At 40.5% G+C, this 26044-nt stretch overlaps 1 protein-coding gene across 3 annotated transcripts in view; it reads right to left on the reverse strand.

The window, feature by feature from the left end:
• Positions 1-26044, reverse strand: part of MTMR7 (myotubularin related protein 7) — a 117148-nt gene that overhangs the window by 2836 nt on the left and 88268 nt on the right. For all 3 annotated transcript variants that reach the window (XM_017867203.1, XM_017867205.1, XM_017867204.1), the window contains 6 exons: positions 10826-10935; positions 9041-9166; positions 6841-6890; positions 4625-4825; positions 3185-3325; positions 1226-1352 (listed from right to left, as the gene is read on the reverse strand). In XM_017867203.1, coding sequence (XP_017722692.1) covers positions 1226-1352; positions 3185-3325; positions 4625-4825; positions 6841-6890; positions 9041-9166; positions 10826-10935 — 755 coding nt within the window. The remainder of the gene's footprint in view (positions 1-1225; positions 1353-3184; positions 3326-4624; positions 4826-6840; positions 6891-9040; positions 9167-10825; positions 10936-26044) is intronic.

Raw genomic sequence — 26044 nt, forward strand, 5'->3', positions numbered from 1 at the left:
TCAGAGTTCACTCATGGTATAGCATATATCAGTACTTCATTCCTTTTTCTGGCTGAAGAGTATTCCATTACATGGATATACCACATTTTGTTTTTCCATTCATGTCACAAACACCTGGGTTCAGAGTACATTTCACCAGATTGCGTGTTTTGAAGTTAGCAGAGGAGGTGTTATAAGATCAAGTATTATGTAGTCATTCAAAAAGCATTCATTTCAGTTATGTGCAAAAGTGCTGTGCTGGGCAGTGTGAGGAAGAGAGATAAATACAGACTCAGCCCTAAGAAACATGGAGTAGTGAAGCAGAAAAAGGCAGAGTTCATGCAATGTTAAGAATTTCAGAAAGGCAAAAGTTCTTGAAGAGGGATGGCGTGGTGAAGTTAGAAGGAAGAGAACAGAGTAAGTTTCAGGGAGGAAGGAACATTTTAACAGGACTGTGAAAGATTTAAACTTGGACATTCTGCTGATGGCTAGTAAGCATTCCTGGCAGGAGGAGGGACAGGGGGAGGAAAAAACACAAACGTAGGAAAGTCTAAATTGTATATAAGCAGCAGAAACTGTTAAATGTTAGTATGGAAAATAAAGTTGAAAAGAGAAAATCTCAAATGCTAGACTAAGGAATTTTGACTTTGTAATAATGAAGAGCCAGTTTTAAAGAGCCAGACTGCTGGAATAGACTAACAGAATCCTAAGATTTTCATAAACTACAGTAGTACCACTGGAAACAAAGTTATTCAATTAGGAAAAGCATTTTATTATAACCTCCCTGTCCAAGTACAGGGAAGTTATTAGAAGCCAAAAGATAGACTTTATAGTCAATCTCCCCTATTACCAATTATAGATTAATAGTTACCTAATTTTTAAAAGTGGAGAAAGATCTTTATAAGTACATATATTTGATTTTATTCTTTTACTTTTTCACACTTTTCCAGAAAGAATTAATTTTACTATTCCCAAATAACAGTAATCAAAAAAGTTGACCAAAAAATAAGGAACAACCAAAAATTTGCGGAACTGAGCCACAAGCCAGATGTGTGAAATGCATTAAATGCCTAGGTTTGGGCTTCGGTTATCTGAGTCCTCACCTGGATGGGGTTGTGTTTCAGGTGTTCTACTGGCTAAACATGAGAAATGGTTGTGTTGCACTGACTCTTAAGAGCCTTTCATGAAAACTTGCTCTTCAAGAAATAAGCACAGAAAATAGATTAACAAAGCAAGTATGTCTTACTTCTTCCAGGGCCTCTAGTTCTTCCTCTAGCTGCTGAGTTTCCTCCTTCACTGCCATCAGGTAATCTGTAACTGATTGTCGGGGCTGCATCCCTTTTTCAAAGCGGTTATACATTCCACTCCAAAACCTGGAAAGGACGGCAAAGCATCATTACCACCTCATCACAATCTGAAAATCCACATCCTCAAGTTTTCTAAGTTATCTGTGATACCACAGTCTTAATAATAACCAAATGCACATTTCAGCCTCAAAAAAGCCACTGCTTAAGGTAATAGTTTCATGTTGATGTTTTTTTCCTTGGGTCAGTAAATGCCTTTTGGGGAGAGTAAGTTTATGAAAAGTCTACTTGTATATATGAATTAGAAAACACAGAATACATTTTTCTAAAATTGAAATAGCACATGTAACCATTTTCTTTTAAGAAAATGGCTCTTAGTTTTGAACTTTGAAATTGTATATTTAGAATCTTTCAGTTACAAAGGGAATCTTCACCTTGTAGCTTTTATCTTTTTTATCACTACCACTAAAAGTTGACATATGCATTTGCAATAAACCCCTCTTTTTATTTTATGACAGAGTTTCACTCTTGTCACCCAAACCAGAGTGCAGTGGTGTGATATTGGCTCACTGCAACCTCCACCTCCCGGGTTCAAGTGATTCTCCTGCCTCAGCCTCCCAAGTAGCTGGGATTACAGGCATGTACCACCACATCCGGCTAATTTTATATATTTTTTAGTAGAGACGGGGTTTCACCATGTTGGTCAGGTTGGTCACGAACTCCTGACCTCAAGTAATCCACCTGCCTCAGCCACCCAAACTGCTGGGATTACGGGCGGTAGCCACCACGCCTGACCAATAAATCCCTTTTTATCCTCCACAGAAAAGCATACTGGAGTGCAAATGAGAAAAATGGTGTTATCATAGAGTTATGCTTAGACCCACTATTTTATTTATGTAGAAAAGTAAAGTTCTTTGAGGCCAAGAACTTGGTGTCATTGTTTTATCTGCAGTGCCCAGAACAGTGTTTGATCCTTAATAAAATATGTGTTGACTAGCTGTTAACAATAAATCAGTTGCAATCCAATTGGTCATATCTCAACAGCTCTTAAAACTTGTTTTACGCACACTATGGAGGCTTTTGTTTAGTATGATAGAATATTCTGCTATAAATTCTGAGGAAATAATTAGATTGAAATAATTAAGAAAAAAACCTTGAGAAATGAAATCTATACAGGAAGAAAAGCCATCAAGTCTGTGTTGGGAGTGAGTAGGAAGAAAGAGATGGGGTTTCTGTTTATTCTGCGTGAGATTTTTTGGTTGTCGTTGACCTTTTGAGTTTTTTCATATTATACAAGCCTAGCAAGGAAGCCAAGGGAAAAAACATATGTATCTAGCACATACCTAGTAGAACCTGTAGGATGCCACCCTGCTCTCCCTGTCCTGATACATACACTCTTAACGTAATTTCCACAAGGGAAGTATTTCCACTAGGACTTAATTCATTGGAGACAAAAAGGCAAGGTATTGTGTTGGTGCAAAAGTAACTGCAGTTTTTGCCTTTTTGTTGCTTAAACTAATGGCAAAAACTACAGTTACTTTTGTTCCAACCTTATAAGTCACAATCACTGTTGAAACTTGTGATTCCACATTTGACTTAAGGCATGTGCGTTACTCTCTTTCATTTGCTTTTTAAAAAATTGGAACTTACCTTTTATGATATCATTATTATAAAACATCAACTCCTGAAGAAAATTCCACATTTAGGAGGAATAAAGAGGCAGAGGAGACACTGGCAAAAATACCAGATCAGATGCTTGAATAAGCATCTCCCACTGGTGTCTTTTGTGTCCAACAAAAGCCTCAAAGATCAGTGTTTCATAAATTTTGACCTCTGATTGTTAAACGGTACCAAAATCCAAGTTCATACCATAGCTACAAAGTTCCCAAGGGTTTACATACTTGTACATGAAGTTGCATGGTGCTGTAGGGAGATGAAAGGTTCCCTGAGTCTGGCTGTGATCAGCTCTAAACAGAGGATTCAGGTAGTCGGCCCGATTCTTCCACAGGTGAGCCCATAATGAATATGTTCTTTCTTGAATCCTGTTTTATAAAGAAAATAAGTCTCTAAATGACCTATTTTGGTGCTTACACATAGTAGATATGTTATATTAAAGCTGGGAAAGGAACTAATAATTGTAACCTGAAAACCACGTGTCTGTTCAACAGCAGGTAAATGTATCATCTTGGTGGCTTCACGGTACAGAGGGAGAACACTGTAATAATCTCAACTTCACCACCATCTGTACTGGCCTTGACAAGGTGTTCGATTCCTTTAAGTGGTTTCTTTGTTTGTTTTGTGTGTGTGTGTTTTAAGCTGTTCTTTTGGGGAAGTTTTCCCCAAATAGTCATTGGACATTTATAATTTGTCAGACACAATTCTAAGTGTTTCACATGTTTTCTCTCATTTAATCCTCACTGAATTGCTGTGAGATATGTCTAATTTACAGATGAGGAAACTGAGGAATAGAGAAAGTGGTTTCCCAAAGTCCTATAGCTAGTAAGTGGAAAAGCCATATTCAGACCCAAGCAGATACAGTTAGAATTGGCTAGTCAGGTACAAGAAACCACAAAACTGTATAGGAAAACAGGTGACCCTAAAGGATACACTCTGCTCCTTCTAAATCGTCTCCATTTACCAGAAATCACACTTGAGCTTCCTTAGAGAAAACAAACTAGTATCCACTACAAAAACTAATTTTCTTTATGTTCAACTCAGTATAAAACTACTGGAGTCCATTTCATTTGAACTGATCATTCCCCAGATTAAATCTGATAATGTTGTATACACCAGAGTTAAAATCATTTCATTTTATGAAAATTTAAAAAATCTTCTCTCATTTATACTGCCTAAATCACGTTGTTAAGTTTTTTACTATCACTTATTTTAAAGTCCACATTTTAGCTACTTTTACCCTTGGATAAATCAATACAGTTTTAATCTGAGTAAGTCATGGCTTTAGTTTTATATTTGCTTTCCCGATTAAATTTGCAATTTTTATTATGGTAGCATAGCCACCAAAGGTATCTAACCTTTTCCTTTTAAATGCAAAAACCACTTTTTCTGACTCCAGAAAATCCCTTTTCGGTATTCGTGCATCAAGTCTATCAAGCTGTCTGTGTATATCAGGCAGAAACTGAGGGAAAAAATGAAACTGTATGTATCTGTCAGTTGATGACATTTAAAGTATTTCTGAAATGATGCCAGGAAAAAGAAAATAACCTTAATCTGTCAGTATAGGTATGTAACTAAATGAAAAAAGTCTTCAAAACTATGAAAGACCATTTAAAATTCTCAGTCGTCAAAACCTTTAAATAAAAGTTAAACACCAAAACACTTACTTGAGTTCTCGTCTCTCCTTCTGGCTGTTACATAGGAAGTTTCCAAACTGGCAGGAATAAATATGATGTTGAATGTGAATCAGAAACCTCTCATTGAACTCAAAGGCACAGGGAAATTGTTCCATTAACTGCCAAACACACTCAATGAACTGGTCAATAACTGGAGAGATTTCTTTTGGATCACCATCTAGATTGCCATACCTATAAAACAAAGCATTAGAGACTTTTAAGGCAGATTTATTTTAAATTAGAAAGCCATAAATGCAAACACAATCATAAAAGCAACCCTAGTTCTTAAATAAATCTTACCTTACAAACTCGCAATAACAAAAAAAAGTAGAAACGACGTACGTTTTTCACTTCAAATTCCAGAGCCACTCTTGTCTGAAGGTCTGGATATGAACGGGATGTCGTTCATGTTAAATCAGTCACAGAAAGTGTTAGTGCAAGGAAATAAAATTCACTTTCCACAGAAAAGGCCATTATTTTTTTAAAATTTTTTGATTTTCCCTTAAAATACAATTAGAACTTTCTAAATAAAATGTTGGTCACCTTTTTAAATGAAGGTGGACTTGGAGAAGAAATGTCCAAAAACAACCTTTTAAGGGCTCCTTTTCCATTTTTTGCCACGGTTTCCCTGGTGACGAAGAAAACAACTTGAAAACATAGTGGTTTCCCAAGTTGCCAGGAATATTCCCATTTTGAAAGCAGTTAAAGCTTGTCACATGATTTATCTCCATGTGACCACAGATTCCACATGTATATTTATCTGCCTTTGTTTTGCTTTTAAAGAGCACATCAGAATCTTCTTCCTCAAATGTGTATTGATTTTTAAATGACTCCTTAGCCCTTTATTGTGTGAGTTTTATAGAGAATCCAAAAGGATGTTTTGGTGTCACCAAAGACAAAATAACAATATAGAACCTCATGTTAGTAAGGCATCATCACCTTGAGGAAGAGAAATGAGCAATGATCAGTTTCAGAGTTTTCCCAAGAGTGGGAACATTGGAAATTGTCTAGAAACTTCTCAGATGTTACAGTTTCTCATGTTTAGTAGCTTTAAAAAGGGTTGCCTAATATTAATATATTTTTTGTCATCTAACAATTATCTAGCTGATCTTCAGTCATTTCCATATTCTCTCTGTCATCTGTCTCCTATCTTGAAGATCCTAACTGCCTAGCATATAATATTAATAGAACCCCAAACTGAAAATAATGCCATGTTAAGAAGTTTATCTAATAATTGAGTGCTTTAATTTTCTCATTTGTAAATGGAGTTCCTATGCTTTCCTGGAAAAAAATTTAAAAATAGATTTTCTGAAAATCACAGAATTAGTGATCGATTCATGCTAAAAGCAAAAAACTACAAAAATATACTTGAGCAGTTGCATGCATTTAGAATTTTAAGAAAACACAGTAAAACATCTGAAAATATATATATATCAAACTATCTAACGAAACTTGCTGCCTACATTTAAATTTTATCACCGAAGACTAAACTAAGTACAGCTTCAAAGAGTAGAGAACGCCAGAACACAGTACAGGCATCATCAACACTGACAAAAGGAGGCTGGTGGCTCCAAAAGCAATAGCTTGTAGTTATTGAAAGCCTACTACACAGGTCAGTCCTGCAGCTGGCCTATATCCATGCTACAACCCTGTGAAAAGAAGGCATCCCCATTCCACAGATGAGAGACCAAAGGTCAGACAGCAAATACCACGGCCTGGATCTGGACTTGGACATATCTGGCTCTGAAGCCTTCATCACCTCTCCAGAGACATCTGGGACAAACTGCACTCTGATACAAATGCCTTAGGACTATAGAAGATCAAAGAGAAACTGTTCCACAGGCAGTTCACAACTTGCAGCCTAAAGTGAATCTCTGGACTTCTAAAATGGAATAATTTAGTAAGTCACATGCGAATGGCAGGAGGAAGGGAGGGCTGATCCTCACTAGGACAACTAATGAACAAGCATTCTCTGTCTCTTCTAGAACAATTTAACATTAGTTAGTTCTGCCCAGATGTTACCAAGAGGAATCAGAGTTATAACTTCATTTATCTATGATATGACATATACAACAAAATTTTAGCTTTCTGAATAAGACACAAACTCTTCAAAAACAAGAATATTTCCCCTAAATATTCTATTGAAAATTTCAGAAATAGTGCTTTTATTCTAAACATTCAAAACAACAGTCTTAAATATTACTTACCGGTGATTAAACTTATGACCAAAGGAAATCCAGTCCTTTTCAATTAATACCTACACAAGAAAGAATATAAATGTCATGGAGAGAAGCAAACAAAAAATGAGAGACCACACAACCAATAATGATGAGGAATTTAGAGGCACTTGCAGAAGTCCCCATCCTCGAGCAACCTGCAAATGCGTGAACAGGCATTACCCACTGATACAGAGATGCACATGGCAAGGGCAAAGTTGAAGGTCATCCATAGGAACAGTGAGTGTAAATGGATGTATAAAAATGCAGGAACCCCACCCACTGAATGCTTCCTATGTGCCAGGCACTGTTCACATTGCTTTACGTATGATCTCATTTAACTGTGGGATGGTATTCTCACTCTTTTAGAAAGGGAAACTGAAGGAAAGAGGTTTCATATTCGCCCAAGATCATGCTACTAGGAAGCAGACACCACTTCACAGCCCAGCTCTCTCCACTCCAAACCCCATCTCAAGCAATGTGTGATGATGATGCCTCTCAGTATAATGTAAATTACCAACCTCTTTACAAAAAACAGTTGGTAAGTTTTTCAGTGATCTTCTCTACACATTAGAAGAAATCTAAAATGATGGGGTTTGGCATATATTTGAAGCTTCAGCCCTGCTTTGAAATTAGGGTTAACATGAATTTCTAAGTCTGAAGCAGTCTAGATTATTATTTTTAAAATTTTGTTTTGGTTTTGTATTTTACATTTTGTATTGTCTTATATTTTAAAACTTATTTTTGAGACAGGATCTCACTCAGCCACATAGGCTGGAGTGCACTGACGCAATCATGGCTCACTACACGCTTGACCTCCTGAGCTCAAGCAATCCTCCCACCTCAGCCTAAGTAGCTGGGACCACAGGTGGGCTCTACTTGGCTAATTTTTTAAAATTTTTTGTAGAGACGAGGTCTCGCCATGTTGCCCAGGCTGATCTCGAACTCTGGGGCTCTAGCAATCCTCCTTCCTCAACCTCCCAAAATGCTGGTATTACACACCGCACCCAGCCTGGATTTTAAAAAATGTTTAGTCAAGTAATACGGATATTCTGATTAATATCCCCAGTGCTCTAAAGTGACCAGAGATTTCCCCCTACAAAGAAATATGGACTGGTTGAAGTCTGTTCTTGACAACTCGAGACATTTTCTTTGGGTTGTAAGTTTAATGGGGCACAATGAGAATGAGTTGATGGTGGAAAAGGATGTGTGCAAGAGAAGAGCCTAAGGGCAGTGTGTGACTGGCAACCTCTTCACTCTCCAAATGCAAATGAAGGAATCCAGCCCTCCTGACCTCAGTCCAGCAGGGGTCTGAAGCAGGAGTATCACTTCGAGGTGTCAGTGCTATCACAGGTCATTGGAAGTTCTCAGACACTTCCAAAAAAAGAAAGACGTCCCAGAGAGGGAGGCCGCCTCTTCGCTCTTGTCTGAGGGTGTTGCTGACACTACTCAATAATGAAGACCCAGCAGTAAAGATATCCCATTAGGACTCCTTTGTCAGCATCTTCTGTAGCACAGATTCATGATTCACTGAAGCACTTTCTACCAAATCATGGTTAAGAGGTTAATTCATTTTAAGGAACTTATACCAGATTAGTGAAAACTTCACCATCCCAGGCAACTATACAATACTTTGTAGGTGAAAGCAACTTGTTAGGTTTTGATGCCCACCTAAAAAGTTCAAACTCTACAGGATATACTCGTCATTTTGCAAAGAACAACAACAAAAGGCTGTGAAATTTTCAGTATTCTCATCCAGGGGTTTGAAGGACTACTTAAAAAACAAACCCTGGAAGTGAAAACAGGTTTGCCTACCAAGGACTCCTGGCATACACAATATAGAAAAATTTTTCCACAGATATTTTTTCCAAAAAGTTTTCTGTTATGTATTCACATTACCTCAAACTTGAAATACTTATGAGCAAATGATGTATAAAATTGTCTTACAAACTACCAAATATATTTTATATTTGCCCCAAAAGTCATTCAGTAGCATTGACTTGAAATGGTTTCAATGTCCCAGAAAATCATCTCTTTATTCTAAGCCTATTTGATCTCTTCCCCTTTAATCTTGCTGAGCTACTAAAAGAAAAATAATGCTGGCAAGAAAACAGCAGCTGCCAGTACTTGCAAAAACAGGGGTCCATGGTCAAGGCACTGCCTGTGGGAATGGCCCAGTGGCCACACTCACCATGAAGCCCTTCAGAGTCCGGTAGTGCGGATCCAGCAGCAGGCTTGCCACCGAGCACACCTGAGCAGTCCTGTCCCAGCCATCTGAACAGTGAACAAGCACACTTGCCCCTTCCTCTGAAACTGCCTAGAAAACACACGATCCGCAAAGAGTCACAAAGAATGGCTGTAAAAAGGCAGAACCTATCAGAGCCAGGTTTGACTGTATATCTACAGAAAGAAAGAGCCAAAACGAAACACTTGTTCGTTCATGTATTTAGGGCCCTACCTAATTAGAGCAGAGCCAGAATGGCCTGGTGCTGGCAGCTAAAGCTTTCCCTTCCCATTCTATCCAGAAGCCACCACTCAAGTCATCCCCAATAAGCACATGTACTTACTAAATATGAGCATTCGTCCTATGCAAATGGACCTTCAACCCTCTTCCCTCCACTCTGGGTTTCCACAGAGTGAAAACCCAGAGTGAAAACCCTTACTGAAATTCTGGAGTTGCTACTGGCCCCAACCATTTCCAAAAAGGAAAAGGCAAAAAAATTGTAAGTTACAAATCTCTGAAGTTACAGATAAAAGGTAAGAGTCAAGTAATGGGTCCAAGTTTGAGGAAAGGAAGAAAAAACAAAAGTAAAAATGACACCAGAAAATCTCCACTAAGAAGAGTATCTATTTGCTATTGCAAATGCACATAAATTTTTGCTAAGCATCTTGGCAGGAAACATACGCTGCGAAACATGGGAGAGATTTCATCATAGCATTTATCACTGCCTAAAATTCTAGTTTTATTAGTTTATTAATACCCTGTGTCAGCTGGGGGCAGTGGCTCACACATGTAATCCCAGCACTTTGGGAGGCCGAGGCAGGTGGATCACCTGAGGTCAGGAGTTTGTGACCAGTCTGACCAACATGGTGAAACCCCGTCTCTACTAAAAATACAAAATTTAGCTGGGCATAGTGGCGCGTGCCAGTAATCCCAGCTGCTTGGGAGGCTGAGACAGAAGAATCGCTTCAACCTGGGAGGCAGAGGTTGCAGTGAGCTGAGATCGTGCCACTGCACTCCAGCCTGGGTGACAGAGCGAGACTCCCTTTCAAAATAACAACAACAACAACTCTGTCTCCCACAGTAGAATGTAAGCTCTCTGAGGGAAGAGACTTCATCTGCCTTATTCACGTCGCATCTGTAAAATCTAGAATAGTACCTGGCACTAAATAAAGATTTCTTCAATAAATGATTACCTCAAAACGGAGAACATACCATGGCATCAGGGAAGGTATGGTTCTCTTTATGTATAAATCTGAGGAGTTTATTTTTGTAAAAAAAGCTAACAGCACAAAAGACACTGCATTCTAAAACAGCTTGTATGGAAGTTGCAACATTTTCCTATGGCAGAATGGACTCTACCTTCCAGCTACAAGAATGTGACTTTTGCTTATGCCATGACTAAAAAGAAGGATCTATTGGATGTAAGCCTTAAGCCCCACCACTGAAGTAACTCACATTTGGTTGTATTCTACAGAAAATTATTTTCTCCATCCAGGATTAAGCTTAATGGAAGAGAATACTCTGGAAATATTCTACCATTTGATCACAGTGCTGACATACTATCAGCTAAGCACTATATTCTTTAGCAAAATCACATCTTCAGTGCACAGATTATATGGAGCTCCACAAAGCCGGCTACCCAGCCAATGCAGTGCAGCTTAGGACAGGGAAGCCCATGGCAGAGGGATACCCATTTTGAAGTCAGTGGTTTGCTCATCTGTCCCTTAATTTATTTTCTCTGCAATTGCATACCTTTGCAATGAAGATTCCTGCATCCATTATGGCTTTAATGTGCCTTAACCAGCCAGAGTTCTCCAGACCCCACAGGAAATCACTCATGGAGGGAGATTTAAGTTCACACACTGCAAGATAAATCATGTTATAAAAGCAAAATTAAGGTACTCTCTTGTTTTACATATGATCATGTTTTATAGGTAGTTTGCTAATGATTTCTTTGTTGTAATAGGTATTTTCTGGAAGACTTAAGTCAAAATAAATACCCATGTTTACTAAACTTGATTCTGTGGAACCATTTCAAGTAAGACTTTTCTACCTTCTTCGGTCACAGGGAATACTGCACTTGTTTATAACTATTATATATGTAAATTTTAAATCCTAATATTAATGAAAATCATTAAGCGTTCTGGCAGAAAACACATATTTGCCTTTCCAGCAATGTAATTAAAAATGGGCTACTAAGGAATAATTGAATTAGGAGTGCAATGGGGAAAAAATCATATAATTGTAGCACCTACCCACTTAGAAGTTTCCATCACCCAACCACTTCAGATTAGGACTGTTGTAAAAACACAAGACAGAGCAATCCTAAATTTCTTAAATGGAAATGATCAAACGCCTCTTGCCAATAACCCCCACCCAATGGGAGTAAGGCCTGTAAGCTTAAAAATAACATATATACCTCTGATCCAATTCTAGAGCATCAGGATAGGGACTTTCCCATTGAGTGAAAATGAAGAAAACCTAGGATCCCAATGAAATATATATTTACACAACTAAGGCAGGTGTATAAACACCTCTATAATATTATAAACCACCAACTTTCACCTCAGGAGCTTCTTTTATTTAAAGCATTAAAAAGCTTTACAGCTAGTGTGCTGAGTACATATCACAAATACTGCAATCCAAAGTGGAGGTTTAGACATATAAAACCCTATTCAGGAGTCTTGTCAATCAACCAATGAAATTCAATCATGATCTATAGATTTCTGTTTATTTTATTGTTCTCTGTGATGCAGTAAACACACATAGGGAACAGGGAGCCCTTTTTCCTACCCCCAACTCCATGAGCAATGAGCTGTGTAGTCTTGCACATGTTATTCCACTATCTGAGCCTCAATTTCTTCATTTTTTAAAATGGGGAAAGTGTACTAAATTATATCCTTCCAACTCTAAACCCCCAGATTCAACTTTGTGAACTCTTTGAAATTTCTGTGCATATGGGACACATAGCAGCATTAACAAAAATACTAATTTATCAGATGCCCTGCCTCCAAGAATGCAGATAAGAGGATTCACTGTGATTTCCTGCAACATAAAAGCCACACAAAAAAGCATTAGTTGTTAAATTCTGAGTCATAGATGACAACAATGTTGAAGGAAATAACACTGAAATTCCCAGAAAAAAACCCAACCTAAGAAAACTATATTATGAATATGTTCAGGCAAGATTCCAAAATCTTCCTTCCAAATGCCTGCCCTGAGCTGGAAGCATAGCTCTGAAGACCTAATATGCAGTTGGTGAAGTGACAGCCCTCTGAATTTGCTCTGGTTCGCAGCACTGCCTGTCTAAGGTCACAGTGTTGCCCCTTCCGCACCCCAGGCCCAGCATCACAGGCAGGAAGACACTATATGTCTGATAAAGTACATGCAGAATGGTAAAGGAGAGGGTGCTTAGTGGAAGGCCAGTGAAAAATACACAGACTGATTCACAGAATCTATGGCTCTACTAGCCCTGTAGCCCTGGGTAGTCAGCCATGGGCTGAGAGTGCCCAAGCTTAGAGTTTTAATCATTAAGTTATAAAATATTTAAACATATAAAGATTAAAATGTAATGTATCCTGACAATGAAATACTATTCAGTGATAAAAGGAGATGAGCTATGAAAAGACACAGAAGGAAGTTAAATGCACAGTGCTAAGGGAAAGAAGCCAACTTTTCCTTGAAAAAGCTACATATTATATGATGTCAACTATATGACCTAGAAAATGGAAAACGATGGAGACAGCAAAAAAATCAGTGGCTGCCAGGGGTTAGGGTCGTGAGAGGAATAAATAGGTGGGGCACAAGAATGTTTAGGGCAGAAAACTATTCTGTCCACTGTGACAGTGGTTACATTCATTATTAAACATTTGTCAAAACCCACAGAATGTCCTACAGCAAGAGGGAACCATACGGTGGACTTTGAGTGATACTGATGTGCCAGTGTAGGTGCACTGATCACAACAGTGTACCACTCTGTAGGGGATGTTAATAATGGAGGTGGCTGTGCATGTGTGCAGGCAGGGCTAGGTGGGACGCTCTGTACCTTCTGCTCAATTTTGCTGTGAATCTAAAACTGCTCTTAAAAAAAAAAAGAGTCTTTAAAAACATGATAATGTAACAGACATCCAGATTGGCCACAACTGCTCCAGATGTCTTTTAAGAAAACAAAACAGAAAAAAGGCTGGGCACAGTGCCTCACACCTGTAATCCCAGCACTTTGAGAGGCCAAGGCAGAAGGATCATTTGAGCCAAGGAGTTCAAGACCAGCCTGGATAAAGCAGAGAGATTCAGTCTCTACAAAAAAGAGAAAAAAATGAGTGAGACTTGGTGGCACATGCCTGTTGTCCCAGCTACTTGGGAGGCTGAGTCGAGAGGATCACTTGAACCCAGGAGTTTGAGGCTGCAGTGAGCCAGGATCTTGCCACTGCACTCCATCCTGGGTGATGACAGAGCCAGATCCTCTCTCTAAAAAAATAAAGTTACAAATAAAGCCTCGTGTTTTCGCGCCATCCTGCTTCTTTCCTTTGAAGATTATTAATATTCCCAAGAACTTTTTGTCCTTTCACTACTTACATACTGGCTGTGTGGCCTTGGGCAGATTACTTAGCCTCTCTGTGCTTCAGTTTCCTCAACTGTAAAATGGTAATAATAGCCTCTGTATCAAAGTGTTATTATTTAAGTTAGCCCTTATTGCTATTATCCTCAAATAATATATATTTTATAGGTATTAAAATTTACATATATATCATAGTCTTTGCCATTTTTATCCAACTTTTAGATACCCGTATTATGTAAATAAACTTTATTAATTTTAGCAGCTATATAATATTCCACTCTATATTGCAAATTATTTGTCCATCCCCCTACTGTTGACAATTGTTTCCTCTTTTTCAATATTTACAAATAGTATAGTAAAAAAAAAAAAATCTTTCTACAGTCTCCTTGTAGAAAGTCTCCCTGTACCTGGATTTCTATAAGTGAAATGGGCTGGGTCACAGAGTTCCTAAATCTTCAGCTCTATCATGCATAGTTGGCCCTCTGTATTCTCGGGTTCCACATCCTTGGAATCAACCAACCACAGAGTGCAAATATTTGAAAAAAATAAAAATAACAGTACAACAAAAAATAATGGTAACAGAAAAACAATACAGTGTAACAACTATTTACACAGCATTTACATTGTATTAAGTATTGCAAGTAATGTAGACATGATTTTAAATAAATGGGAGGATGTGCATAGGTTATATGCAAATACACCATGTTACTATGTAAGGGACTTGGGCGTGTGTGAATTTGGGAATCTATGGGGGCCGGGGTGGGGGTGCTGGAAACAATTCCCCTTGGATACTGAGGGATGACTCTACTGCCAAATTGCTCTTAAAAAGGGCTGCAGTGGTTTATGCTCCCACCAGCAGGGTAGGAAAGTTCCTCTCCCCATATCCCAACTAATACTTGGTATTGCTGATGCTTTACATTTTGCCAATCTTATAATATTTCTCTAAAAATATTAATGGCAGTTTTTGTGTGTGTTAGGGGGGTGTGGTCTCTGTCATGCATGTTGAGCTTTCCTCAATTTTCTCATTTTTGCCTATCCATTCACATGTAAGAGCAAGACACAGGAGGCTAACAGTGCCGTGTGCTGTGTGCGTGGGCAGGCTTTCTTAGCTGCTGGGCTTTGCTATGGGGGATTTGGCCAATGTAACATCTGCAAGTCCTTTGTCTTGGATGTTTGCAGGCCCCAGCATGGAATCTTCTGAACACCTGAGTGCATCACGTTGGATGCCAGTGTCCTAAGAGGACAGCTGGGGCAGTAACCATGGGTCTCATTCTTCGATACTTACACTTTCACTTAACCCGTTTTTGGGCTGGCATTCCCCATCCCCTCTTCCAGCTTTGCCTGGTACTCCTGATCCCAGAGTCCCTGTAGTAAAGGTTTTCAGAAAGGTTGACTTTCCAGAAAGTGCATCACCATCTTCTCTTGTGGAAGGGTAGGAAGGGGCCTCACTAGGCAGTGCAGGGGAGGAAGGAGGCTGGGATCCCATCAACTTCTTGTGCAAATGTTCGGCTAGTGCTCTTCTTTCAGAGACACCTGATGGCTCGAATTCCAGAGACTGTCAAAGGATCTGCACTTCTGTTTGGCTGCCTTTGGGGTTTCTCATACTTCTGCCATAAATTGCAGCTTTTTTTTTTTTTCTAGTCTGTGTCATTACTTATCACTCATCCATTTATTTTGCACCTTTTATATTTTTGTTTCCATCACCTCCTCTTTCAATCTCCCATCCTTTTGTATTTTGGTTTTTTTTTTTCCACTTCATTCTCATTTTAGTGGGAAGTCAGGAGGAAGTGGGTAAGTTATTATATATTGTATTTAACTGGAACAGAAACAAGAAATTACTTTGGGCCTGTGCAAGGCAGAAGCTGGAACTAAGATTCCCTACATCAAACTGAGCTGTTAAAAAAAATCCACTCATGCGTCAGGATGATGATGGGAAGCCAATCTCTGCCTGGACCCTGCATGAGAACAAAAATCTCTCCTGAGATGCTGAAACCCTGGGCCTAGTCTCACATATGTTTGGGATCCAAACACACCTTCCTTATGCACGGAAGCCCCCAAGGTAAGAATTATCATGTTTGGGCTGGGAATCTCACGGACACCCAGCAGACGTACACCAAACGCTGCTTAGGAGCAACGCTTCCACAATTCTGTGGAATCCCACAGAAAAAGCAGGGCTGAAGACAAGTTTACAACACACCAGGGAACAGCGCTCATGATAATGCCTAGCAGGCAGAGGAAAAAAGATACAGGATGAGTGCCCCAAGAACCCAATGTGATAGAACAGTCATGTGAAATAGGCTTCAGGTTACTGGAACTGGAGCAGGAGGAAGGAAGGCTCCCACAAGCATAACAGATGGTGTTCCTGATGTGTCTGGACTCACTCTTCCCGTGGTTCCAGGAGGAATCACTGTTGGCCACTGCAGTAAGGTCCTACAGCCAGGCTTCCTGAGATCCTCTTGTCTGGATGGTTCCAGGTTAGGGTCTGCTACAGGTATTTTGCATGTTTGGAAGGTGATATGCAGTGGAAGGTGACGTGAAGTGGCAGCTGATGAAGCTATGGCTGCCTACTCCAATCTGTCCTCACTCCCCTGCCTCTGATGGCCAGTTCTGTGCCCCACAGGGACACCTGACACAGAAGCAGCAGCCTCCACAGGCGTCCCCTCCAGCCCCTGCTGCAGGCCTTCACAAGTGACTTATCCTCTGCTCTTCCAGGCACCCAGCTCTGCACCCTCACATCCCCAACATCTCCTGAAAACAAGGCCCCCTTTCCAAAGCCCTGCTCACTGTTCCGCTTCCCTGATCAAACTCGCTGACACTTCCAGATGTTTTCATCAGCAGGGATTTCACAATAGCTTACTCTGTCCTCTTGGGGAAACAGGAAGGCCTCCTTGTTTAACTTAGATTTTAAACAGTGTAAAATTGTAATTGTGTAAAATTACAGTGTAAAATTGTAAACAGTGTAATCATGACATATGCATGGGCAATAGCATGTAGCAATGTTTAAGGGCTTCAGAGGCAGACACAGCCGCACTCAAACTCCAGCTCTACCCACGCTTAACATGGTAACCAGGGTTAGTTACTGAGCCTCGCTGTCTTCAAATATAAAATGGGGATAAAACACCTTCCTCAAACAGTTGTTGTAAAGCTGAAATAATACAAATAAGCATTACACTGGCATAAAGAAGATTCCCAAAAATGGTAGCTATGATACACATTTTATTATCTGTTTCTCCAGCACAGGTGTCCTTGGAGGAAGGAGGTGTTAGACTCACTCAAACATGTCAATGCTGAAGCTCCGAAAAGTTAAGGCATGAAGTGATCAATGGCAGAAAGACATCTCAAATGCAAGTCTTCTGAGAGACAAACCTAGAGTTTTTGCCACCACACCATGACTACCTTGGTAGGTTTTACCAGAAATAATAATAATAGTAACACTTACATACCAGGTACCAGACACTAAGTGCTTTATATAGATTAGCTTTAGCTTTTCAATCCTCAATCATTCTGAGGAAGGCACTTACTATTCTCATTCTTGACGGTGGAAACCAGTGCAAACAGAGGCTAAGTGCTTGTCCAGCGTCTCCCAGCTGATGGATACGTGGTGAGACGAGGCTCCAGTCTGGCTCCAGAGTTCGTGCTGTTAATGTCTCTCAACCTCAGGTTGTTTTTTTTTCATAATTCAACATGAACCAATCTTGGTTCCCAAATATCATCAGCTTAAAGGTTATGCTTTCTAACACTTACAACAGTGCTGCCCTGTTATAGTAATCACTAGTCACACGTGGCTACGAAACACTTGAAATATGTCCGATCGGAATTGAGATAGATACGCTGTAAGTGTCAAATACGAATCAAATTTTAAAGGCATGGTACACACAAAAAAAGCAAAAACACCCCATTACTAGCTTTTTATACTGATAACGTTGAAATAACATTTGGGATATACTGGGTTAAATAAAATACATTATTAAAATTAATATACATATACATATTTATATAACATATGAAATTTTCTTTTTACTTTTAATGTGGCCACCAGAAAGTTTAAAATTCCAAATATTTTCTGCACTTGTGTCCTGCATTTTACTGCTACGCACAGTATTGACTTAGACTGCTCAAGGAAGCTTAATCTGATCAGAAGTCTTCAAACATTTTTCACATGTACCTCTAAAATAAAATATAAAACTACATATTCCCTCATACACCCTGAGATGATGCATCATGGCAAGACTGAGGGTGTGGTAATGTTTTTTTATTTTTGTAAGGTGGCAACAAGGCAATTAGGAAGGGAGCTGGGAAGGGAGAGATGGCTTAAAGCTGGCCCCAGGAGCATTCTGAGAGGCAGGTCATGTAATTGTAGTAAGGAGGACATACAGAAGTTGATGATCTAGAAGCCAGTTTCCATAAAGTAATGTACCCAGGGTGCACTTAAAAAGTCTTTCTGTGAACTCGGGTGCATGGACCCACCTGGAAGACAGACAGCACAATCTGATACGAAGGCCAAATGCCAGCCCCGAGGTAAAACTGAGCAAGCCCGGCCCTTCTCGATATCTGTCGCCTTATGGCAGTGCCCAGCAATACCGACGGGCCCTCCAAGCATCAGGCTCACTTCTGCCTGTGCACACGGCCCTGAAACACGGCCCCATGGGAAGCATAGCAAATTCCAGCACCGTCCATGAGCTCTCACCACCACTGCCTGGGAGTGTGCTGCTTGGGCTTTCTGTCCAACCCCAGGCCATGCCCCAAAGTATTCAAGTTAATCCTAAAATACACACATTCCACTGCGTGAAGTCTCAGGATGCAATTGATTCCTCCAAGCCTTCCACAGATAACATTCTCTTGCAGTCTTTTTTTCACTGAACAGGCCAAACTTTCCAGTCGTTATAGGGCTTAGGGCTAGTTAGCATTCTTGTTGATTATTAAGTTCAGGGGGCCTGAAGAATATCTTGGCATCCAAGCTCTGATGCTTAGCCCAGGAACAAAAGATCCTTTTCACCACCTTCTCTTCCCACAAGGCATGGAAATGACTGCAAGTTTAAAAATAAAGACACCGGGCTTGCCAGCTAACCTGGAGATGGCCTGCACCAAAAGCGAGAGAGGAATGGATGGCCACAGGACCAGGCCTAGAATGTCCTGCCAGAGAGAACGTCCCCATGCTTCTGTGTCCAGTTAGCTCTCAGCAACGGGACAGGCTGCTGTGGCTCTCACCACGTCAGCACTAAGAAGGCTCCTTGTTTAACATTTCTGTTTTCAGGAGCATTAACATTGCATGCGCTAAGTAAAATAACCCCACCACGTTCTCAAGCAAAGTTAACCACTGAGAGGGTGTTTTCTTCCCCTGTGTGCTCACTGGCAGTGTGAAAAGCAAAGAGGTCTGCGGATGATTAATAGACATGGGCAGATGGGGGTACACTCGAGACCAAAACGATTAGCGCCTGGATTTTTAAATATAAAACTACTGGGTTTGTTTGGATAAACTCAGGATAAGGTAGAAATACTTATTTGTTCACTCTTGTTGCCAAACCCAAACCAATATTTACAAACCATTTTGCTGAACAAAGTTCATTTCAGCTGACATCAGAGACATATGCCACAAACTGCAGAGAACGGGGCTTACTAATCGGGAGTTTCATGCCCAGGTCTAGTGATATTTGTTTTATATAACAGGACTACTATATGTCACAAATATATATAAACTACAGTGAAAAAATAAAAAAGCAAAGACAATAGATATAATTTTAGGACCTCTGCAGATGTGGAATTTACTTAGAAGAAAATCAGCCTCAGATACTCTGCCTTAGGTATTTCCTATATCACTCTTATTCTCTCCTATACAATTGCCGGGTGGGGTCAGTGAGGGTGCGAAAAAAGTCTCCATTTGAACCCTGTGGAGCTGGTCTTTCTCGTACCCTGAGATCTAAAGTTGGAATTGTACATGGCCCTCCCTTGATTACCAACCCAACACTGGTCTGAGTTCCGCCAGTGTTAGCTCTGTCCTTTTCCCATTTTGGAGTCATGAAGCCAAGATCTGTAACAGTCTTCAGAGAACTGGCAAAATGATGATAATGTCCCTCCACTGAACATCCACCAGGTGAAGCCATTCAAAGAGGACTTAATTATGGCCTGTACAATCAAAGTGTTTAGCCTACACGAGCCCATCACCATATGTTCCAAAATACTAACTACCACTGGCCTAAAGAAAATCAAGCAGCAAGTTCATAGGATAATGTGCTATTAGTATTTATGAATGTGAATTTTGTGTCTAAAGACAGATTCACAGTATATGGTGGTAACCTGTACTATCTTAGGTTTAACACGTGCTAAGGACAGTAAGATGTGAATATTAACTGCAGAGGTGTGTAAAACTTTGCAGCAAATAAAAAACATGTGGCTGGGTGCAGTGGGTTGTGCCTGTAATGCCAGAACTTTGGGAGGCCAAGGCAGTAGGACTGCTTGAGCCCAGGAGTTCAAGACCAACCTGGGCAATGTAGCAAGACCCCATCTCTACAAAAATAAAAATAAAAAATTAGCTGGGTGTGGAGGTGCACACCTGTAGTTCCAGATACTCAGGAGGCTGAGGTAGGAGGATCACTTGAACCCAGGGGTCGGAGGCTGCTGTGAGCTACAATTGCACCACTGCACTTCAACCTGGGCAACATAGGGAGACCCTCTCTCTTATTTTAAAAATGTATGTATGTGCCCATTTCTGTTACATCTGCCATATGTAATGGGGCTTGGTGCTTTCCTCTCAATGAACCTTCACAACTTCCCATCTAGAGTGGATAGAATTATCTATTTTTTATTTTATTTTATTTATGTATTTATTTATTTTGAGACAGACTCTTGCTCTGTTGCCCAGGCTGGAGTGCAGTGGTGTGATCTCGGCTCAATGTAACCTCCACCTCCTGGATTCAAGCAATTCTCCTGCTTCAGCTTCCTGAGTAGCCAGGACTACAAGCACACACCACCACGCCAGGCTAATTTTTCTATTTTCAGTAGAGACGGGGTTTTGCCATGTTGGCCAGGCAGGTCTCAAACTCCTGACTTCAGGTGATCCGCCTGCCTCAGCCTCCCAAAGTGCTGGGATTACAGGCATGAGCCACCACGCCCAGCCGACAGAATTATCTTGATTTATTAAGGAGTAATGGACTCAGATGCTAGCAACGCAGCAAATACACTGGGATAGAAATCTAAATCCCTTGACTCTACTTTCCATATTATTTTCACTAAAAAACAGAGAATAATTAAAAGTAAATATACAAACTGAGCCAGGAAGAACAGGAATTGAACTGAAGGTAGGGTTTAAGGGATGCTAAAATCTAAATAGGGAACTCACAGCAAATGGCACAAGGGAAGTCGAGACTGGGAAAAGATGGGGGTTGAGAGGCTGGAAAGTCTGGTGTGCATGTAAAGCAGTAGGCACTAGAGAGAAGGCCAGGAATCCCAGAAGACTGAGATGGTGGCTGCCAATAACTCAAGTGGTAAAATGAGCAGCACATGCAGCAGAGGATGCAGGGGTGGGGGTCGTTCCACACGCCTCATGCCAGCTGAGAAAGCTTCCAGGACCAACACTGGCAAGCAAACTGAACTGCCAAACCCCACCTAGAGCCTTACGGAAAAACAGCTCCTCTTATCACTAACATTAGCCACATCTGTCTTGAGTTTGACGGGCTACGCTCTCTTCTACAAGCACTCATTTTGAAACTCGCCTAGTTCTCTGAAAATCTGCCATCAAAGTTAACAGAACAATAATTCTGAGGGTGAACATTTTAAAATTAATCTTTGAATGGTCTCAGTGAACTGCAAAATAAAGCACCGCTTGGAGAAATATAACTACTATTCTCTCATTAAATAAAACCTTCTTTTCTTTTGTCCCTTTGATAATGTCAAATGCTTTGGCTTTGACATCCAGCTAAAACATTCAACCATGACTTACCCAGGGAAGGCCCTCAGTGAGATCACTAATAAACAAGCATGATCTTTTCTTCCTGCCATGATTTCTGTTCTAGGTCAACACTGGTTACTTTTTTCACAATGAATGAATGACGCATTTGCCTATCCAATGCCTGGCATAGAGAACACTCCAATACTGATGAATAGATGAGCATCTGTGATAACCATCCCGACTCCTGTGTGTTAAGTACTTACTACAAGCAGGTATTGTGCCTGAGGCTCTGCGTAATCTACCCTACTGGGTAGATTCACTCTCGATTTTCAGATTGGAAAGACTGGCTTCAAGAGGTTTACCAGGTCATCCATGGTTACATAGCCAGTAAACTACTGAGCTGGAATCCATTCCACCGCACATGCATCCATACTCTTGCTGTAGCCTATGTCTCTGTGCTTAGTGTATGATGATCCAGATGGGCAGATCCCATCCAGCACTTGAGCAGCTGTGTCTGAAATCCTCATACAACACCAGAGAGGCAAAGCACACATGCTTGATCCATTTCTTTCCTCTAAATGACCGCGCCGATAGCCAGTGAAGCCTGACAGGCTGCTGGTCTAGCAGAACACTTGTTAAAAAGCCGTACAAACTGCTCTTTCCATGTAAAGCGACCTATTTCCACTTTAATGGGAAAATGATTTTTCTATGTGGAAACCTAGGCCCAGGGTGCCAAGTTCCGAGAAAAAAATGACTAGATTTTCAGGTTATTAGTGGTTATCTCCTCCAATAGCTAAGTAATCTGAGGAAATTAATAATGGTTAAAAACTGAGACTATAGAAAGCTGGAGAAGAACCAACCTTTACAGCTTTTCATTAGCTCACATCTGGTAGAATGTCACAGCATAAATTTGCAGGTAATGTGATAAAGGAAATACTTCAAAATGAAAAGCTTAAATCTGCAATATCTACAAAGGGCTGAATTCATCATCCATTTCCTCAAGGTTGAATTAGCCAGCACCCCTAAAGACATGAGGTACGGAAGAGCGTGTCGAGCGGAAGAGACAACAGGAGCGAGAGCCACAACCTCTCCTCTCCGAGCAGAGAGGACTATCAGAGAAACCCTGGGGCTGGGTGTGTCCGGGGCCATTCCCTTTAGACTGCCTCCAAGGCAACTTGGCAGGGAGACCAGAGCAGGCATCTAACACGTGACCGTCGTACCCACCATGGTGACTCCCACAACTCCAACTGCTCTGCCTCCAACCACCCTTTCGACACTGAATGAAGATTCTGATCAATGAGGACTCAAAAACCTTTGCCTGAAAGAACAGATTGGATATCATCTCTAGGGCCACCTGACTTTGCCACAAAACATCCTCCACTGTCAATACTCATCATGTCAGGGAATATTTTTTTAAGTTGTTCTATTTTGAGGCCTGCTAAAAAGATTCCAGTCTTTTAGAATGGATCTGCCTGGCCCCCTTTCATACAGTCCCTGACCGCACGACTGCCCACAGACCTGAGCTGACATGGGGCCTGCGTCCCACATGCTCTGGGCTCGCTTCCCCTGCTCCGCGGTCAGGCTAAGATTTGCAAGTCCGTAGAACAACTTGCTGAGAAAATACCTGAAGGCCTGATGTGCTGTTTATTATATCATTTTTGGTGAACGTGCGCTGATTGCACACAGACCCTATCACGAGACAAACGCTTCTCTGCTTCTGAAAGCTGTACTCTTACTCCGTGACTTTTGAATAAAGAAATTGAGAAAATGTACCCATAGGAAGTCACGGGGCCTACCAAATACTTGCCTGGCTGACTGAATTCACGTATCCATTTCATTGAGTGCTTATTTTCAAATACATTATTGCTTCCCAAGAGAAAGTATACCCACCTTACAATGGAAAGCACTTTATAGTTTGCAAGAAATCCTTTTAATGATCATGAGTTAAAGTGGGCAAGATATGTTGCTTATTGCTTTACAAATACAGAAAATGAGATTTGTTCAAGTTTACCCAGAGACTAAATCAAGAACCCAAACGTAGGACTTCACACACTGAGGCCAGGGCACCTTCCACACCAACCCACTATCTCGAGAGGCAGAAAAGCCTAGGGGTTAAGAGTGAGGCATCTGAACTCACACTAAGTAGGTAATAATGGTGATTCTACCACTTACTATTTTGAGCTGAAACAAGTTTCTCAGGCTCTGTGCCTTAATTTCTTCATCTGTAAAATGAAGGTAAAAGTAGCAACAACAAGTGCAGTAAGATTTACTTGAGTAAATACAGCTTAAAAAATTTGAACAGTGTCCAATACATAGTAAACCTTCCATAAATGTATCTTCATTACTATGTGAGGTGGTTATAATCATCTTTGCGGTTCATATAATGATCCTTGTGGTCACAAGCTTTGAGCTTGTCTTACACCAGAACCACTACTCAACAAGGATCACTGTGATGTGATAAAAAGTGCTAGGTTAAAATACTGCTTTGTAATATGACACTGGAAAGGATGTTTTAAAAAACAATTTAAAAGTGTAATACACCAGACTCTGTAACTGGAGAGAGGCACTCCTGCTGGCCTTGAAGAAACAGGATGCCATGCTGTGAACAGCCGACATGTGGGGCCCTCAGCTGAATTCTGCCAGCAACCATAAGTGCTTAGAAGTATATTCTTCCCCGTTCAAACTTCCTGAAGAGAACGCAACCCAGCTGCCACTTTGCAGCCTTGCAAGATGCTAAGAGGGTCCCTGGGTTCTCATTTATGCTTGAGACACATCCACCTGCCCTACAGAAACCATGAGATAATAAATATCATTTTTTAAAAAGGAATATAACAACCATAGCAAATATTCTGTAAATACAGAGGGAAAAAGGGAAAACATCACTCTTATCTTTCCTTGCTAATCCAATGATCATTCCGGACATGCTCTCCTAGTCTTTCTTCAGACATGTGATTTACTGTATAGTGAATAAGAATATGCAAACAATTTTACGACCTGAATTTTTCACTTACATTGTACACATTCTCCCATATTAGTACATACAGTCTTCACATTTAGTATTTTTCATGGATGCAAACTTTTCTATCAAGAAGGTGAAGTAAAATTAATCAGTACTACTGTTAGACATTCATTCTGCTTCCAACATTCTATTATTATAAATAAAATACCACTATTAACATGGGCATGTCTGTGTCTTATTTTATTTTTGAGACAGGACCTCAGTCTTTGTCACCCAGGCTGGAGTACAGTGGCACGATCATGGCTCACTGCAGCCTCAACCTCCCAGGCCCAAGTGATCCTCCCACATCAGCTTCCTGAGCAGGTGAGACTACAGGCACACACCACCACACCTGGTTGATTTTTTTTTCATTTTCTAAATTTTCTGTAGAGACAGGGTCTCACTGTGTTGCCCAGGCTGATCTCAAACTCCTGCGGCTCAAGCGATCCTCCCAAAAACAGCCTCCCAAAGTGCTGGAATTACAGGCATGAGCCTCCATGCCCTTCCTGTATCTTTATTTTTTGAAAACATATTTTGGATTAGTCCCTAAGAAGCAGCAACCTGGTAAAAAACTATCTCTAAACAAAACACATTATGTCTATCTAAGCCAATTTAAATAATACTATAAATATTTAGGGTACTGGTTTTACCACATTCTTTTGAGTAGTGAATATCTTAGTTTGTAAAAACTTGGGTGACAAATGGTACTTTGAGGTTTTAACTTACATTTCTCTAATTACCAGAGCAAGTTTACATGTTTATCTACATGTTCATTTCAACTTACTGTTTACTCTTTTAAAAATTATGCTTCTTCATCTATAGACTACAGATAATACCACGTACTGCACACAACTGTTGTGAAAATTAGATACAATCATTTAAATGAAAATATTTATGAAGTGTGGCAAAGAGCAGTTGCTCAATTTTTAGTTTAATGAATACATTGATGAATAAGTGGTCAGTGACACTGTGGCCAACAGTATTAATCTAACAGTCATGTGGACGGTAGGCAGGCACAAAGCTACTCTTGGGGAGAAAGTGAAATTTTCTAGGTGACCTCCGAAAGATGGCCAGTTGATTGGAAGAGGAGGAAGATGTCCCTGCTGTGTCTTTCCTATCAGTGCCTGCCGACCTTGAGAGCAGATATGAAGAGGTGTCCCAGTAGCGCACAACCTCAACAAGTGGAGACGTGCAAGTAACTCCATGCACCTTTCCACCTTCCTCTTCACCACTTCCTCCCCAACACCCAGGATGCCAAAGAGGTGAAAGCTCCACCTCTGCTGATAACAATACCCTGGCCTTGGAAAGCGACTATTCCAGGCTCTTCTATGGACTGTTTTAATGGATGGAGCCGGAAGCCGTTATCCTCAGTAAACTAACTCAGGAACAAAAAACTAAGCACCACGTGTTCTCACTTGAAAGTGGGAGCTGAACAATGAAAACACATGGACACAGGGAGGGGAACAACACACATTGGGGCCTGTCAGCGGAAGTTGGGAGTTGGGGGGTGGGGATAAAAGGGGAGGTGGG

Source organism: Rhinopithecus bieti, unplaced genomic scaffold (assembly GCF_001698545.2).
Source record: "Rhinopithecus bieti isolate Rb0 unplaced genomic scaffold, ASM169854v2 scaffold_2888, whole genome shotgun sequence".
Classification (NCBI taxonomy): domain Eukaryota; kingdom Metazoa; phylum Chordata; class Mammalia; order Primates; family Cercopithecidae; genus Rhinopithecus; species Rhinopithecus bieti.